The 17,450-nt window shown below is 43.1% G+C and overlaps 1 protein-coding gene across 3 annotated transcripts in view; it reads right to left on the reverse strand.

Annotated features, from left to right (window-relative positions):
• The window catches only part of DCT (dopachrome tautomerase), a 55,311-nt gene extending 38,844 nt beyond the window's left edge, over window positions 1-16,467 (reverse strand). For 2 of the 3 annotated variants that reach the window (XR_013926084.1, XM_080375734.1), the window contains exon 1: window positions 1,649-16,467. Coding sequence is in view for 2 of the 3 variants with exons in the window: in XM_080375734.1 (XP_080231860.1) it covers window positions 1,649-2,045 (397 nt within the window). In the remaining variant the exon portion in view is untranslated. The remainder of the gene's footprint in view (window positions 1-1,648) is intronic. The other variant, XM_080375733.1, reaches the window with a different exon arrangement.
• Window positions 16,468-17,450: the final 983 nt, after the last annotated feature.

The raw sequence follows: 17,450 nt of genomic DNA on the forward strand, positions 1-17,450 counted from the left end.
TTAGATAATAAAGACTTCAGTGAGAAAGAGGAATGTAAGTGAAATAAAAACACAGCAGGAGAAACCAGATTTGAAGAGTCAAGGAGAGCAGACAGCTCAGCCGAAGGCTGAATGAAAGGACACTACATTCTCCTCACAAAACTTGGGACCTAGCCCTGCAAATATCAAATGCTGGTGCTCGCCTCTACTTGGAAGTAAATTAATGTCTGCCTATGCAGATCATGTCTGTCTGCACTGCTCTTCAATTTACTCCTAAGTTTTGATGCCCTAATTACTTAGACTGCATAAATATTGGTGTATGCTTATGTGCTTTGGTGCTTTTCTGACTCGGGGTCTGTGATGGTCTGTCATACCTGACTTTAGTTTTGGAGGTATAAAAGAACCTTTAAAATGAAAGAAAACCTACATCCAATTTTTTTGGTAAGAAGTATGGAAAAGTACTTCCACACAAGCATTTGAAATCTAATAAAAGGAAAAGATAAAAACCAAATTATATGCTAAAGCCTGTTATTATTTTGAGGAGCTTCAGTAACACCATGTATCCATTTAAGCCACATGCCACTACCTCTGTGCTTTCAGTTGATAGAACATTGCAAAACTTAACCTTGTTGGCTGAAATTTTCTGCAGTGCTTCCTTCTCACTAGACTTTTTTGATAGTGAGAGCCAAGGTGTATCTTAGACAAAACAGTTCAGCTAGTTCTAAGAACCAGGTTGAAGGAAAGCAGGCTATTTTTCCCGTATTAGAAAATTCAAACAACTTTTTGTTTCCAACAAGAAATCCCAGGCTGCATTTGACATCTGCCTAGCAAGTGACTTTCAGTGCTTGAGATGTGCCTTTTTGCCTGTCTCCTGGTACCATCTCCTGCCAGCCCTGCAAAGCAGTTGGGGCTGAGGCTGCAGTTCCTACCCATTTTAACCCTTCTTCAGCCAGGGCTGCTGCCAAGAAAGGGTCCTGTCACCTCATCCTGCCCTGACCTCACCTTCCTACCCCCTCCCTCCTGCCAGCACTGGTGAACTGGTCTTATTCAAACCTGATCCTTTTGGCCAGGTTAGCCTTCAAGCACATTTCATCCCTGATCTGCTTCGTCTCCAGCACATGAAGGCTGAAGCCCATGTAAAGTGACAGGTGGAAAGGAGCAGCTGGAGATGGGGAGGAAAAGGACAGGATAGCCTCTTTGGTGGTTGTACAGACTCATTTCGGATCAATGCAAGTTACAGATTTAGTTCACAACCTTAGGGAACACCCTGGTCAGACATCCACGCCGTGCGCAGGGGTACATCATGCTGCAAAGTACTGCTCCAAGAGCAATAAATCTCTGACTAAGACACTGATCCAGGTTCACTGCACCATGATGATGAATGCAGTACTGAAACATCCAAAACCCTGAGGAGAAGGGTGATGAGTGGCTACAGGCACAATTCCAGGGGCAAAGAGCAAAACCCAAACGTGCATGAGAGAAAACACATTTTCAACCCTGTTGCTCTGAAGATGTGCTGACAGTATCATGAACAGGACAGTATTTTTTTGGAAACTGGTAATACTTGAAGCCATCTTGATGCCTTATGCCACCAGGGATGTTCCTGGCCTTCGGAGCAAGGTTAACAGACCCATCTATCCCAGTCTCCTCACCCCAGCACCCCTCTCACCTGTGCACCAACAGCTCTGGTTGAAGAACTTGAGGGGCCACCGTTCCCGGTCATCCACATTTCGAAGGGTGTAGGGGCCACTCCAGGGCTGAGTGTCTGCTCGCACACCCTGACACCGTCCCCTGCCCTGCAGGGACCCGCAGACATTGCCTGGCTCTGTCCCCAAGGCCGGGCAGCAGCGTTTCAAGCGAAGGGCATCCACCGTCATGCAGGCACGGGGGAACTGTGCCTGTGCCCGGGGGGGACAGCAGCAGCTCAGGTAGAACAGACCAGCCCAGAAAAGCCACCTCAGGGCGCCCATTACGGCTGGGTGCAGTCTCTGCCTCTCTGCTGGACCTGAGTGAGCGGAGCAGGGAGATCTCTGCTGTGGGACAACCTGGCCTCGCGGTAGCTCCATGCCCCAGCCAACCGGGATAATCCCTCTCGCTGCTGAGGGTGCCAGTGTTGGGTGTTTGTTTAATCACAGTCTCTAATTGCCTTGAATGCGGTTCAAAAGACAGGCACTTTGGCTCTGTGGTGCCTGCCCAGCAGCCACGGCTTTGAGCAGCGTTTATATAGAGGTTGGGAGAAGCCCTCATTAGAGGGATTAGCAGGGCACAAATCCTCGTGTTTTGCACATGACATCAAGGGCAGAAAAAAGTGCCAGCGTGAGAGCAAGTTCTGCAGGCTTTGGCAGCTTGTCAGGAGAGTGAATACCTCGGATTTTTTCTCCAAGTCTTTCATGAGCTTTCAGAAATTAATGGTCTTGTTTTAGCTGAGGTGGCTGGAAAAGCAGGTTTATTCTTTTAATCAAAACCCTGTAAACAGATGATAAATAGAAGAGGAAATCCCTTCTCTTTTCAGTTCATTCACTGCAAGATAATACTTTCCACTAAAGCAGTAGCAGTAGAAAATTAACTGGAAGCACAGAGGATATAGGTGCATCATTAACAAAAATTCATAAACCTGGTAGTAACAGTTTGGGGTGGAGACTTGTTCTGCTGACTGCAGAACTCCAGTGCTTGTACTGTAAACATTTGAGTGGAAAGTGGAGAAGGATTCCCTTCTTAATAGGCTTTTTGCATGCAAAAGAGTTTTGGTGTTTTTTTTTTTTAAAGGGTGAGTGGTCCTTGTTTGCTCTCTAACCCTTTCCCCATCATTACACCAGAGGTTGTTTTGGGGCTGGTCTGACTGCTAGACTTTCAGAGCTGTCACAGCTGAGCATTTATTACCTACCTGGCAGGAGACAGACCATAAGATCAATACACACACCAGACATGCAGACAAGTGGTTTTGTCGAAGACATCAACAAAAATTACTTTAAAAAGCTCCTAGTATGCAGCAGTTCTTGCCCACAATGCAACTCCTATGTTCTAGAAGAATAAAATTAATAAATCAAAATAAAGTAGTGATAAGTCGTGAGAGGAGTCTGAAGCAATAGCTATTAGTTCAGCTCCACCATAAAAACTGACAACTCCCTCTGCTTCACTGAAAGCTTTCTCTACCTCCCAACTCCACACCTCTGTGGTTAAGCCATTTTTGTAAGAACATATAATGAAAACAGCTGTGGTTGTGTCTGTTCTACTCAGTATTTCCATGGATGTTCAACCACACCATTATGGCAAAAGAAGTCTATTATCTATGCAGCAAACCTATTGCCATCATGCAGCTAAAGAGTTCATCCACACTGCAGACACCGTCATCAGCAAATTCAGGTTCTCAGATCTTTATATCAAAGATTTATTATTTGCCAGACAAACTAAATTATTATTCTGTTTCATTTATAGAAGCACAAAGCCAATTAGCAATACCACATAGTCTGAAATGGGTTTCAACTTATGTCTCTTAGGATTCAATGTACCTGGAACTGGCTTTTGCCTGCTGCTCTCCACACAACAAAAAGAAAGTACAACTAGTTGCTGGAAAAATATGTTGAAGAAGCTCAGGAGTTATAAATGGACACACTAACTCAAAAACACTCTGAACAATACACCTCCCCATACTACTCAGCACTTATGTACACTCTCTGGTGTGGGAAAGATCAGTCTTTGAACCTAGGTTAGACCACATCTTGAACCAAAGTGACCAACATACCATCTGAACGCAAATAAAGTGAACACACAATCATCAGCATCACCAAAAAAACATCAAAAATATGGATAGGATTCAGCTAGCTGATTAAAGCCCTGAACTGAAGTGTCTGTATGTAAAATATGTGTCCAAGCAGCCATTACAATCAAAGCTGGATTAGTTCACACACCCATGGGAAGGTGCCTACTGTCATTTGAGATCCTGTATGAGACAGCAAGAGTAAGCACAGCAAGGTACTGAGGCAGGCAAGGCAAGGTAAGGCAAGGAAGAGTGCTTCTAATAAAGTACATGAGGAAGGAGAAACTTGTCGTTTTTAGAGAAGTTAGAGTGTGGAGAAAAGGAATAGCAGATTGATAATAACAGGGAGATTACTTAAGAAGGGAAAGAAAACTAAGTAGAAGAGCGGCATGTATCTACCTTTTATTACGATTACTTCCCTCCATCACAACTAATTTTACAAAACTGGGATCACACTATAGGATGCAGTACTAGTATAGAGGTAGTGCCAGCCTCTGGTCCTCAGTAATGCATCAACACTTTTAGAGTGCCCTCCCTGGCTGGGGGGAGGGGGGGGGGGGCACCTGGATGGACAGAAAAAGGACAGACAGCTCTCACATCCTGGTGTCACCGTGTCGCTGCCCATTGCAGGCCTGCCGCCACCGGCAGCCACACACCGCTGCATGACACGCCATGAGGAAGACCCAGAGCGTAACTACAAGAAGACAGTTGTCTTTCAATTAGCCATTGGGAAAACAGCAGGCACTGTCCATTGCTTAGTGCCTTGCTGTTGAGAAGTTCCCACAGCCTCCCAGCGGCTATTGCGCTTAAATAAAGGCGCCATTATGAGGGCTGCACAATATCAGCACTATACCACTTTACAAAACAGCACGCCGAATGACTTTTTATTTACTACAGGGTTTTTTACTATCTCTTGAAAAATGAGTAGTGCTGTGTGTTGGCACTACTGCCTAGAACTGCTTGCCTGCAGCTATCAAAGGACTTTTCAGGAGGTGAGTCCAAGCACATGAGCAGTGGCCAAAGCCCCGGTGATCCAAAGTGTGACCGCGCTGCTTCGTCCACACTTCTGAGCTACCAGGTCAGCCTACCACACCTGAAACTGTGTTAAATTTATTAGTTAAAATATTCTAGCTTTATGCTAAAAGTCCAGGAAAACAGTATTTCAGCTACCTTGTAGTTTGAATTCATGCCCAGGTTCACCTCCAATAGCAAACTTCTCAGCCTGTCATCAAAGGGTGGCAAAGAAATATATCCATACAGATGCCAATGCATTTTGGGGATTAATACATAGCTTTTTGGCAAGAGAGGGAATATAGAAAAAGAATACTTAAAGGTACAGGCAAAGAAATCACTAAGCACAACTCACTGAAGTAGTACAGAATTCCTGAGCAGTAAGTAGGCAGTGGGTTCACATTTTTTTTCTCAATGACAGTATTGTTTCTTAGATTCCTTCTACTGTACTCAAGCACAGATTAGCATCAAGCCAGAAAAGTATTTAGCCTTTGGAATTTTGGAAAGAATTTTGGCCAAAATAAAACACTCTAGATCTAAATTTATGTGGAAATCAATATATCAACAAAAAGAATAAACCATGTGATATTTCATAATGACAGGTGACAACTCTGGAGATAACAAGAAAGACAACTCTATAAGGAAAATTGCAGACAAGTAAAGGATCAAGATCCAAGTGGAAAGAAAAGAGACATGAGAAGCAGCACCCAAGTAAGTGCTCCACAGACAAAAGGATTTTCAAATGGGAAGAAAAAAAAAGGAAAGATACCGTACGATAAGAAGCAAATTCACCAAGTCACGTGAATCCATAGTATCACAAGCTCAGCACCCAAAAGTGATTAGCATTTCTGGAAATATTCACCATTGTGAATATTATTTTTTTTCTTTGAAGAAAGTATTACGCTTTTGATTCTTTGTTCGGCCAAACCGCCTTTCCATTAGTTTAGGGGTATTTACACTGTCATAAAGTTCACCTGAGAAAGAACAGATTCTACTTCTGTGGAGCAATATTTCAAGTCTGGAGAAAAAGGATTTGGCAAGAAACACAAATTGTAATACCTCAGTACATTTTTCATTGTTCCAAAGATCATGTAACATACCTATAACTTACACGTGACATGAAACTTGCCACAATCAGAATGTTTTGAATGAAAATGGAACCATGCTAATCTTTACGCAAAGCTTACATCAAGTCCACCTTTTTGTTTGTATCTTAAGTGATAGACAAATATTTTGGCTGCTGATTTTAACTGTTGTGAATTTATGCCTTCCAGAGTTCATAGAGTAAGAAGTGTGATCTAAGGCAGGTTTTTCCAGCAGTGCCACCAGGAATGCATTACTTGCATACTTACAAAGGTTTCTCACTGGAAAATGTGTGCAGAAAAGCTAACATACAAGATGAAAATCAATTCAAGACTAAGATGCCTTCATTATGCATCTACCACGTATGCATTTATCTAGGAGCTACATGTCTATGTTCCCATTATAGCCAATAGACATTTTAATCATTATAGTCAATGGAGCCTAAAGAGTAATTCACCCAGAACAGAGAGATCTCAAAAACATAAATTTCCTAGGAGGTTCAAGAAACCTAGAACACTAGAGGGCAAGTAGAAGAAAGAGCTGTTAAGTGCCCCAGCAGAAGTAAAGACGTTGCTGTGAGACAGTGCAGCATCAGACACCAGAGACTCCACAAGTCAGCCAGCCATTCTAAGCGACCTGACAAAAGAAAAAGCTTACACCTGGAAAAAAGCTCCTCCTAACAACTAAAAACAGACACCAAAAAGAAATCCATAGGAAGAAAAGCTTCCCTACATCTCCTGATCTTTGTTTTAGATTCTCCGAGTTACCCAAGTGCAACCAGATTTACACAAAATCTCACAAGCCATTAGGTCTTAACAGAAACAACTCAACACTTGCAGAAACAAACTTTGTTCTCTTAGCCTTACATCTCAAAGCAGTACAACTCAGAAAAACAGCTTCTCCAATATTTCAAAATTTTCAAATCCCTCAAAACTGCAATAAGGGATGACCTAGGAAGAGGAGTAACTGCCACCCCCTCCTATGCTCTGCCACTACCCATGTAGGTTTCCTTATGCTTGCAAGATTATCTTTCATTTCTAGTAAGTTTGATGATAATTCTTCAGCCTTTCCTACCCTTGTACTTAGGCCTTTAGATTCCTATCTCTGCACTGGAAATGTTTTTCCTTTTTATTTTGCTATTTAACTGCTCATCTCTGTTCTCTCCCACCCTCCTGAAAATTAGATGCCCTCGAGTCTTTTCTCCCTGATTTTTTTCTCGTCCCACCCCATTCTGCTTTTTCCTTCTTACACAGACTCTTATTCATTCATGTCTTCCTCCAGCACAGACCACTGCCCTTTCACCCCCTTACCCTTTGCCTCCATGTCCCATACATAGCCAGGTGAATAAGGACAAAGCTGGGCATGCAGAGCAGCTCTGGAAATTTCATGATCCTGCCCCTGCACAAAACCCATCTTCATATGAACAGCCTCATTAGCTACTGCCTTCTTATATTTACATTATTCATCCAGTCCCTTTCTAATTTGTAGACTTTTTTCCTGAAAACCAATTTGTATGCTACAACATATTCACATATTCACATATTGTTAGAACAGAAGGGCAACCCAAAGAAGTGTGATCTGGTCAGGCCTCACAGAAAACAAACAAGACTCCAGCCAGGAATTCAACCTGAGTTAAAGACAGTTTCACAGTATTAAGTTGTAGAGGAATGAAGGCAGGTTAATTAATGTTGATAATATACAGCTGTGGGCTGGCTGCAGGGGCGGCAGGTTGGCCAATGTAGATAAGGTGCAGCTGTGGCTGGTTTCTGCTAAGTGGTTAAATAGCTCTAAGGAGAGCAACTAATGAAGAGGGGTTTTGGAAAGGGAGGATGAAGTGCTCTGGATGAGTAGAGACAAGGAGAAGGCAGCAGAGGGGCTTGCCAGAAGAGTATGGAGAAGCAGAGGGAGTGCCTAGAAGAGTATGAAGGAATGGTGCGAACAGTAGATGGACCTTTGAGACCTTGTGAGGGATTGGTGGCTGTGCTGGGGTAAGGCTTGCCAACTACTTATTGAAGTTAACTTGGTATATGATGGTAAAAAAACCTTGTTGAGGCTGGCTAGTTTTGAGATGGCCGCAACATTATGCGAGTTTCCTTTCCTCAACAACAGCAAGGCTGCTGTGCTCTTACCCCATCAATTTGGATGCTGGATTACTCACCTTTCCTTGTGTTGCAAATTCCACTATTGTGGTTTAACTCAGCCAGTTACCAAGCACCACACAGCTGCTCCCTCACTCCCCCTCGCCCAGAGGGATGGGGAGGAGAATTGGAAAAGAATGTAAAACTTCAGGGTTGAGATAAGAACAATTTAATAGGTAAAGCAAAAGCCATGCATGCAAGCAAAGCAAAACAAGAAACTCATTCCCTACTTCCCGTGGGCAGGCAGGTGTTCAGCCATCCCCAGGTAAGCTGGGCTCCCTCACGTGTAATGTTTACTTGGGAAGACAAATGCTATAATGCTGGATGTCCCCCACCTTCCTTCTTCTTCCCCTAATTTATATACTCAGCATGATGTCCCATGGTATGGAATACCTCTTGACTAGTTTGGGTCAGCTGTCCTGGCTGTGTCCCCTCACAGTTCCCTGTACCCTTCCAGCTCTCCTGCTGGCAGGGCCCAAGAAACTAAAAAGTCCTTGATTTAGTATAAACATCACCTAGCCACAGCTAAAACCACCAGTGCCCTATCACCCTTGCTCTCGCACCAAATCAAAAACACAGCACTGCACCTGCTGCTAAGAAGGAAAAACAACTCTATCCCAGCTGAAACCAAGACATCCACTTGTCAATCTTTTCATGGCTTTACTTGTGGGCTTCCTTGTGACAGGATGAATTTATCTCATCTGATGTTAGACACCTATTGATTACAGATATCTACACTTAACTGGTCATGCAGGGTTTCCTTTATAGGATCCTCTCTTAATGGAAAGAAATAGATGGGTTTAGGATGCAATTCACTTGGCTTGTTGTCTGTACCTATGTTGGGACAGGATTGACTGCATCACACAAAGGCCTTCTGCATTTAATGTCAGGGGAGACTGGGGTTCAGTGGTAGATACTCAGTATGCGTGACAGGTCTACATTTAAGACAGGTGAATTTGACCTGGATTCCTCACTGATCCCTCACTGGGCCTTGCAGTCTGGTTGAACTTACCTCTCACAAGTCTGGAGCTGACTGCAGTGGGAAATCCTCATTACTTAGAGATACCCACTTCCATTTCTGATGCAAATCTGATGGCACTGGGCTCCTCTCCAAGGACGTGTGCTAGCTGAAGCATATACTACATACAACTTGCTTAGAAAGGTCCTAAAATTATAGGTTGCTTTAGTACAGAGGATGCCTGTGTCAGTTCTGCTAGATCTTTTTACAGCTTTAAATATGCATTATTTTAAAATTGCTAACACATTTTTACACTTTTAAGTCAGCTATTGCCTTACTGTAGTTTTACTTATTTCTGTTAGAGATAATGAATGAACACTTCCCTTTCCTTTTTAAGATCTTCCATCCTATTTCCTCATTTAACATGTCTGAGAAACCTCTTCAGAGATCATGAAGCAGTGTCATCATTTGGCTAAGGAGACTCAGCACCATGTCACTTTCCACGCAAACATGCATAGTTTTTCCATTGTCCATAATATGCAAGAACATGGATGAAAGTTTAAGCTATTTATAGTTTAGATAAACACAATGCTGACTGGCGGATTAAACCATCCTGAGTAAGCAACACCACTTTTCTCAGCATCTTCAGCTGGCAAAGGATGTGTAAATAATGTCAAAGAGATCTACCACTTGAGACCTTGCATCTGCACCTGCACTGCTGCTGTGATGACCACCTGCCCAAAAGCTGTCCAAAGACAACTCCATCTCCAGAGTTTTTTCATCAGCTTCTAGCCTGGGCTAACTATGAATGCAGTCATAGAATATAAAGTATGATTCACTTAAGCAACATGGGCATCTGGAGGGTAAGAGGCTAAATCTCAGTTACCCTGTGGTTCCTCAATAGCCTATGAAGGGAACGCAGCACCTCCAAGGGACAACTCATCCCATTCTCAGACAGGTATCTTGGCAAGGTCAGATGACCCCTCTCTGTCCTAATTTCTCTGCCTTGTCCTTCAAAGGAGGCAACGGTGACTAGTATGAACTTAGACAGACCCTGAACTTTTAAATGTCTAAAGTGAAGTGAGATAAATGTCACTCTAAATGGCTGTGATAGGAGAGGACCCGATTTACATAGAGTAGATTTATGCTGGTTGACAAAAAAGTGAAGTACAGCGTAAGCTGGTTTAATATCCTAGGTTTGGTGCACGTGGAGCTTTACAGATGATGGGCAAAGCCTGTAAGGAGCCTACAGCCTGGCTAGCACACAGGCTGCCTTTGTGGCTTGTCATTCAGGGGACAGACAGCAAGACATGAGCCTAAGACCTCATGTGCAGCATGGAAGGATAGGACAGAGGCTCTCATCTTGACAATTCAGCAATGCAACAAGTTGTCCTGATGACAGGGAAAGAAATACAAAGAAGGAAATCTAGATCTGACTCTGTACCATATAAAAAAAAATCTGAATGATAGTACAAACACAGTATTTGAAATAATATCAACAAATCTCTAAAGCCTTGACTTATCTTTCTAAAGCCAGTTCCAGAAGATACTCTTCTCTCATAATTTTTATTCAAAACACTAATGTGACTACTTATCCCAACGGAAAATATAAGATGGAACAAAAGATATTCATTCTTAATGTCATGTGGGCTAAATCCCAAGAACGTTGTTGCGCAAAGTAATGAATGCTCCCTTGCTTTAAGCAAGTAAATGTGTGTACATCCAAAGAAAAATACATTGTTTCCCCTGAGGGAAAGACAGCATTGATAACCATAGCAGGACAAAAGGTTAAGTTTTCACTTAACTGCCCGAAATCTGTCTTGTTAACTATACCATAAATTCTATATTTCTACATTACTATGGAATTTGAGCTCTATATTTCTACAAAAGCACAAAGCTGGAACCCTGGAATATCCTGCAGGTGGAGGGAGGGACACGACACAGATAAACACCAAAAACCCCAAAACTCCCAAGTGGATGAGAAAAAGCCTCCTTACATGGGGTTCCTGAGCTAAATTCAAACAGGATAAAGCTCTCCTAAACTGCTCACTCACAGGGGAAAAAAAAACAATGCTTGAATATAGGGTGCTAGATTCTAGAAATGCATCATCCACTAAAAACTTTGGTTTTCTTTTTAAATGCATTTATTTCCCAGAAAGCTGAGAACCACAGTTCTAGTTCTTCTACAGGACCAGAAACCAAATAGGCAATAACTAAGTTTTTTTATCAAAAATATACAAAAATCATAAAAAATAAATCTGAGCCCCAACTCATGTTTTCTAAATCCCTTCCATTGATCATACTGCATAACTAAATGAGATTTACCAGATGTCTGTAACCAGTGCAGGAGACAAAGTCAGAAATCTCTTAGTCAAGAGACAGAAACAAACCTTTTCTATCAAACAAACTCAATTTTCAATCCAAGGAGAAGGAAATTTTATTACATGTAAGAGTGAGTAGCATTTATTCACTACTGACAGGCAAACTAGACAGTCACAATTATCAGGTATGGAAATTGCCTGCAGGGACAAGGAGGGGAATGTTTAAATCGGGTAGATATGCAAGTCCGAGAACATGAAGGAAGAGGAGAGGCATCTTGTCCAAGGAACATCTACGCTTGTTAAAACCCTCAGAGAGCCTATGGAAAATCCCAGGCATATTAAGGTAGTCCCAAGTGAGTCAGAAATACCGAATAGAGGTATTTCAAAGCAAAGCTTTAAGCTTCTCCATTATTTGTTATGTTGTGTGGTTGCAAGTTGTTGCAACTTGCAGCAGAGCTAGCATGTGGGGTACACCACTTGCTGAGCTGCTCCTTCTTGTTTTCATTCACTTAAAAAAAGTAGCCAAGGATGGTCCTGGAAAAAGCACATGAACCAAATCCACCAGATTTTGATTATTTGAGTAAGGCTGGAACAACATTGTAAACTGTGATTTTTCCTCTGAATCCCTGTGAGGTATCAACTTCAGTATTTGATGGTCATTCAAAAAAAACCTAAGTAACCCGACCTGTAGTGGCAGAAAGTTTCCCAGTTGCAGAGAAGGAACCTTGTTGACTAAAACATAAAGGCTTAGACAGACATGAAAGTAGCTTGGATTTGCTTCCTACAGGAGGATCACCTTGAGAGAACAAGCTAAATGAAAAATAAATTAAAATAGAGATGTTTGCTGCCAAGAAGAAACCTAGAAAGCAGCAATGCTAACAAAAGGATACTGTAGAAATAAAGCTGAATGAAAAATGCCTGAATATTCTGTGACATGAAAGCAATAAAGCACCAACACTCAGGGTTATTCACCCAGAACCTGCCAAATCACATTAGAAACCTGCATCAAACCTGAAAAATCAGGCAGACAAAGTTTTAAAAATACCAGAATTAAGGTTATCTTTTTATTTTATCTTCTTCTTCCACATAAGGCCCGGAGCCTTATTCAGTGCATACTATCTAAATCCCATACCAAACAAAAATGAGATTTTCTTTTCCATGTCCTATGGCTATCACCCTTGGCATTTCAGTGCTCCAGAACTTCTGTTTAATGTCACAAAATGTGTGAGAAGGGAATTGCTATTACAGGTAATATTATCCTTAGCTTAAAAACAGCTATTTCAGACACCGCCACAGCACCTAACTGTTATACATCCATGTGCCTGGGTACTCCTACTGAAAATCAAGACACTTTGAGAGGGCAAGAATGACTCACACCTTTCCTGGCCCTCGGGGAACTTGTTGACAGAGGGGACCCAACCTGCAATGCAGCACTGGGGGGATACAACCAGACCACTGCTTAAAAGCAGTCTCGGGGTCACATCCTGAGTGGCACTGGTTGGCTGGTGTCTGCCTTGCATGAAGCTGGTCCCTCCATAGCAAATGTGCCCTGTGAAAAGCTGGCTATCAGGGTGCTAGCACACAAGCCAAGCAGACAGAGCTCCAATGTCAAAGCTTGCTCTGTGGCCCTCTTTTATTCAGCAGTATGGAAAAGGCCAAAAAGCAAGCAGTCGTTCTCTCTTTCACCTCTTCAGTTACACATCTGCAGGAAATTAATAACCTCCTAATTCATTCCCAAAGCAATGTTAAAGTCTTTGATGAATAATTAGAAGTTTTTTTTTCTAAAAAAGTATTTATTTCTGATATCACATGCACAAAAGTACAGCTGAGAAGTCACAAGTAATCTTCATTTTAACATTTCCTTTTGTCCCCGAGTACTCAAGTGTGCAGGCTTAATATTCTTTTGAAAGCTTAAAAAAATCTTTAGGAAAAATAGTAATATAAGCAGTTATACTCTCCCTTACCTGTCTTATTAGTAGGGGTTTAAGTAACACTTCTGTTTGTACTAATAGGATATTCATCAGCAGTGAGTGCTTCTTGTATCAGACAAGCAGTAGCAGCAATGCCTGATGTGGTGCTGTGATTAAAAAAGGACCAGTGATATCTTTTCACGAATAGCTGAAAGATGCTGAATAGAGGTAAGGAGCTGATTTACTGCTGTGTTTCGCATTGGTGACGCCAATACTGAAAAACCTTTTCTTGTGGATTGTTCTGGTTGACAGTATATTAAAAAGGTTACCAAAAACAACCTGGAAGCAGGAGAAGGTATCTTAAAATTAGAGTGTCAAAGAGTTTGGTTTCTTTGGTTTATCAAAACAAAGCTGGATGGTGACTTCACTGCTGCATGATGCCCAAATGCCAGGTATTGAGAAGATCTTTGATCTAACAGAGAAAAGCTTAACAGAAATAACAGCTAGAACTTAACGGGCAGATCCAAATTAAAGGACTATATTTGAAACAGTTGCAACAAATTACCAAGACAACTAATGAATTTTCTGCCTCGTCACTTTAAACCAGAAACGCATGCCCTCCTTAAAACTATGCTTTGGAAAAATCCAAGTGATTTTTCCCAACTTAAAAGTAAGGAAAGGTTCAGGGGGAGATACATGACTGGTGAAGGTCAGATGACGTTACCAGGGTTTCTGGCCTTAAAGCTATTCCTTAGGCTTTCTGTGAACCAGAAGCAGTTTCAGCTACTAGCGAGGTCTAGGAATTTTGACCTCCACCCCAGATCTTGGTGAGAAGCAATCGCTAATCCTTCTGCCTCCGTCCCCATCCTCCTGAGAGCCTGTGAGACCCCCTCACGCTGCCCGGCACTCCTTGGCGCGGCCTCCTGCCTGGCCTGGTGTCCCTCCCTTCACCTGTGGTGGGAGGCAGGGAAGCGACCGGGAGTGAAGCTTTTTTTTGCTTTCAGCCCTTCCATCCTAAATAAAAAGCTTAACTTTAAAAGAGCTAAAAAGAGAGACTGGATGGCAAGCTTGCGCTTCCAGTTCCCGGGGGGCCGGCCAGCACACGAGGCGGCAGGCTGGCCAGGGAGCGAGCTGCCCGGCCTTCGCCCACCTCACGGCTCCGGCTCCGCCATTCTGCCGCAGCGGCACGGGGAGAGGGGCTGGGGGGCTCGCTCCGCCTCCCCGCACCGGGTCCTTCGCAAATCGCCGCTGCGCAGCTCTTCCATGCCCTGGCCATGTGCAGAGCCTCCCCGGGGCTGTTTGCCGGGGGGCTGTGCTGGGCAGTATCGCAGCAGACAGGCCATCGCCCGGCAAGCACCCACGCACACACTTGTAACTGAGGTAAAAAGGCGTCGCTTCCCGCAATCTCGCTACGGGAAATGCTCTCACCGCTTGATTTTTTTTTAAGGGAAAAAAAAAAAAAAAAAAAACGACCCAACTGCGGAACGCAACAGGCAGCTCGAGCCCAGCAGCCGAAAGCCCTGGCGGCGCCACCGGCACTGCGCGCTGCCACCAGCACCGCAGGGGTGACATATATGTGGTGACATGCACGCTCTCATGCGATGTGTCGTCGGCCACACGGTCGCTATCAGCTCGACACCGCGGCGCCCGGGGGCAGCCAGGGGCCACGCACACCGCGGGGCCCGGCCGTGGCGAGCAGCGGCGCCCAGAGCCCGCGGGCCGCAGCCGCCCGCCGCCTGCCGGGCAGTGAGAGAAAAAGGAAAGAAAAACTCTTCTGCCGAAACCCGGGATCGAACCAGGGACCTTTAGATCTTCAGTCTAACGCTCTCCCAACTGAGCTATTTCGGCCGCTGGTGTACGCCCCACCAAGGGGTACCCCTAACCTGTTTTTCTCCGCCCTTCTCTTGGTCGTCATTAAATTGGATACCGCTGTGGCCCGTCCGCCGCTGCCGGGTACCGTCAATACCACAAGCGCATTGATGACGGGTCTTTGCAAATAAAACTATGCCTAAAGGCAAAGGCAAAGCTGCAATAAAACAAAACTCTATGTATACGTCTATGCACAATACATAACCTACATGCATTTAGTATCAGGATATAGGTGTTTGCACTGTGACTCCCTGGATTATTTGGGGGAGTAACGGGAACTAGAATATTCTGTGGGATTCAAGAGCACTAAATTGGCGGTATTTTTGCTTCAGTTTTCAGGGACTTCATTTTGAAGTCTGACAAATTCTACACAGAGCTAATGTACCACAAACAGACATGAATAGAAAAGGGGACCTCCATCCTCATTTTCCCATGGTCTTGCTCAGTGATGCACATTCCACAAGAGAAGCCCTGTGTGTCTCCATAAACCGCAAATCCTGACTAAGCAGTTACAGGAACAAAACAGTTTATTCTTACATTGTGGGTTAGGCATTCATTTCAACGGGCAACTGTTACGACACCCCTGTGGCTACAGGTCAAAAGCAGAGCATACACCTGGGTGCACACTTTAGCACATGCGGCACTGGCGTTGGACACTCACGTCTCAAGTTTGTACTTTATTTGCACAGCCCATGGCTCTAGAAAAAGCTGCCTGTGAGAGCATCCCCTGTTCACGCTCCCTACATGCTGTGTGGAGAGAAACGCTGCTTTGCAAGATCGTCCACTGCTTCCCCTTCCTGTCAGTCCAAAAAAAAAAAAAAAAGCGCCAAACCAAACCCTCCCTTCCACAGCAATGAAGTTTAACAGATGCCTCCTCTTCTGAGTGTGGAAGAAGTATAAACTTTTCTGAAACTAGCCTGGTGAATATTTGGTGACACACCCCCACATTTCCTTTTACCTTCACAGTATACTATTCCTCAAGTTGTCCCACTTTTGGAAAGTGAGCAACCACTGTTCTTCAGGAGCTGATGTATTTTCAGAAATCAAATACATATTTTTAGAAGTCAAAATGCTGAGGACTGGGCCAGCAGTTTAGTGACTGAAAACAAAAGCTCTTTTGTTAAAGAACGAGGGAGTTAATCCTAGTTAGGGAGAAGTTAAAAAAAAAAAAAAACAACAAACATACCATTGTACCAAAAAGGTGTAATAACATACTGATACAAAATCTTATATTCTCATGATTTTCCATTGCCACTGGCAACAATTGTTTTACTGAGAAATGATTAATGTAATCACTTAATGAGCATGTCTCCTACCGATGCAGCTAACAATCTTGTGATCTTTGGTACAGATAAACTCCAAATGTGTGATGGCATGCATAGAAGTCAATACACTACCAACTTTAGAGTTTTCATACATTACCACAAAAATCAGAGCTACTATGGGTCAACAGGCTATCCTAACTTTTTATTATTTTCAGAAACCTTTGTTTTGCCAGGTGAAATGGGAATAAAAGTTAACAGTAATGCAAAACCAAATGAAGCAAAAACAAGAGAAGGACAATTCAGTCTCATGTATAGTACATTTAATAAAACAGCCACTTTTTTCTCTAACAGAATTTGTACTTTTTGTATGAAGGTTCCTCTTACTGACAGTTGAAACATATTAGCATTTTATGGTTATTTAAAGAACTTAAGTGTATGTGACAGTGAAATTTAAGTGAATCATGAGTAGAAGCTTATGGTTTTTAAGTAGCTGGTAAACCAGGTATTCTAAGACCAGTACACACCAAGTCCTGTAACTTCTGCCCTTCCCAAATGGAGGTTTTTACTATCAAACCAAGTATTAGAAACCCAAAAAACAAGTGCAACACAATTCTAGTGTAATATTATCCCACTTTCTCACAGAAAACTCATATTCAGTAACACACTCCTAGACTTTAGAACACACGCTTGGTGCCAAGGTAAGCCTATAAGCTTACTGTTTAGCCTTCTTTTAAAATGACTCTTATCAGTCAAAAGTGGAATTTTATCAACAGCACCATACAACACACAAGAGGTGTAATGAAGTTGGGAGCACTGTAGGTCCAAAGGTAGTATTAGCTATAAGTTATCTAGGTCAATACTATTAAAGTTTTATCTAGCAGGGGCACAGCTAGGGCAAAAACCCTACGCTCCATTCTTCTCCTGCACTTCAGGTGGTAAGGAAAAGACTTCTGCACATACTTCCACTTTCAGAGTTAACTCCCAGTTTCTGAGAGACTTCAGAAGCCACAGCAATTTCTGAGTGCACTGTAGCATCCTAGTCCTATGCTCCTGCAAAGCCAGAAGCAAAAAAAAGCGTGTGGAACAGCCAAGTACAGAAGCTAAAAGTGATTGAACAAACAGCCATCCCTTCTCTCTGCCACCTCAAATCCAAAAAAAG

The sequence above is a fragment of the Falco punctatus genome (genome assembly GCF_963210335.1).
Source record: "Falco punctatus genome assembly, chromosome: 2".
In the NCBI taxonomy this organism is placed as follows: Eukaryota; Metazoa; Chordata; class Aves; order Falconiformes; family Falconidae; genus Falco; species Falco punctatus.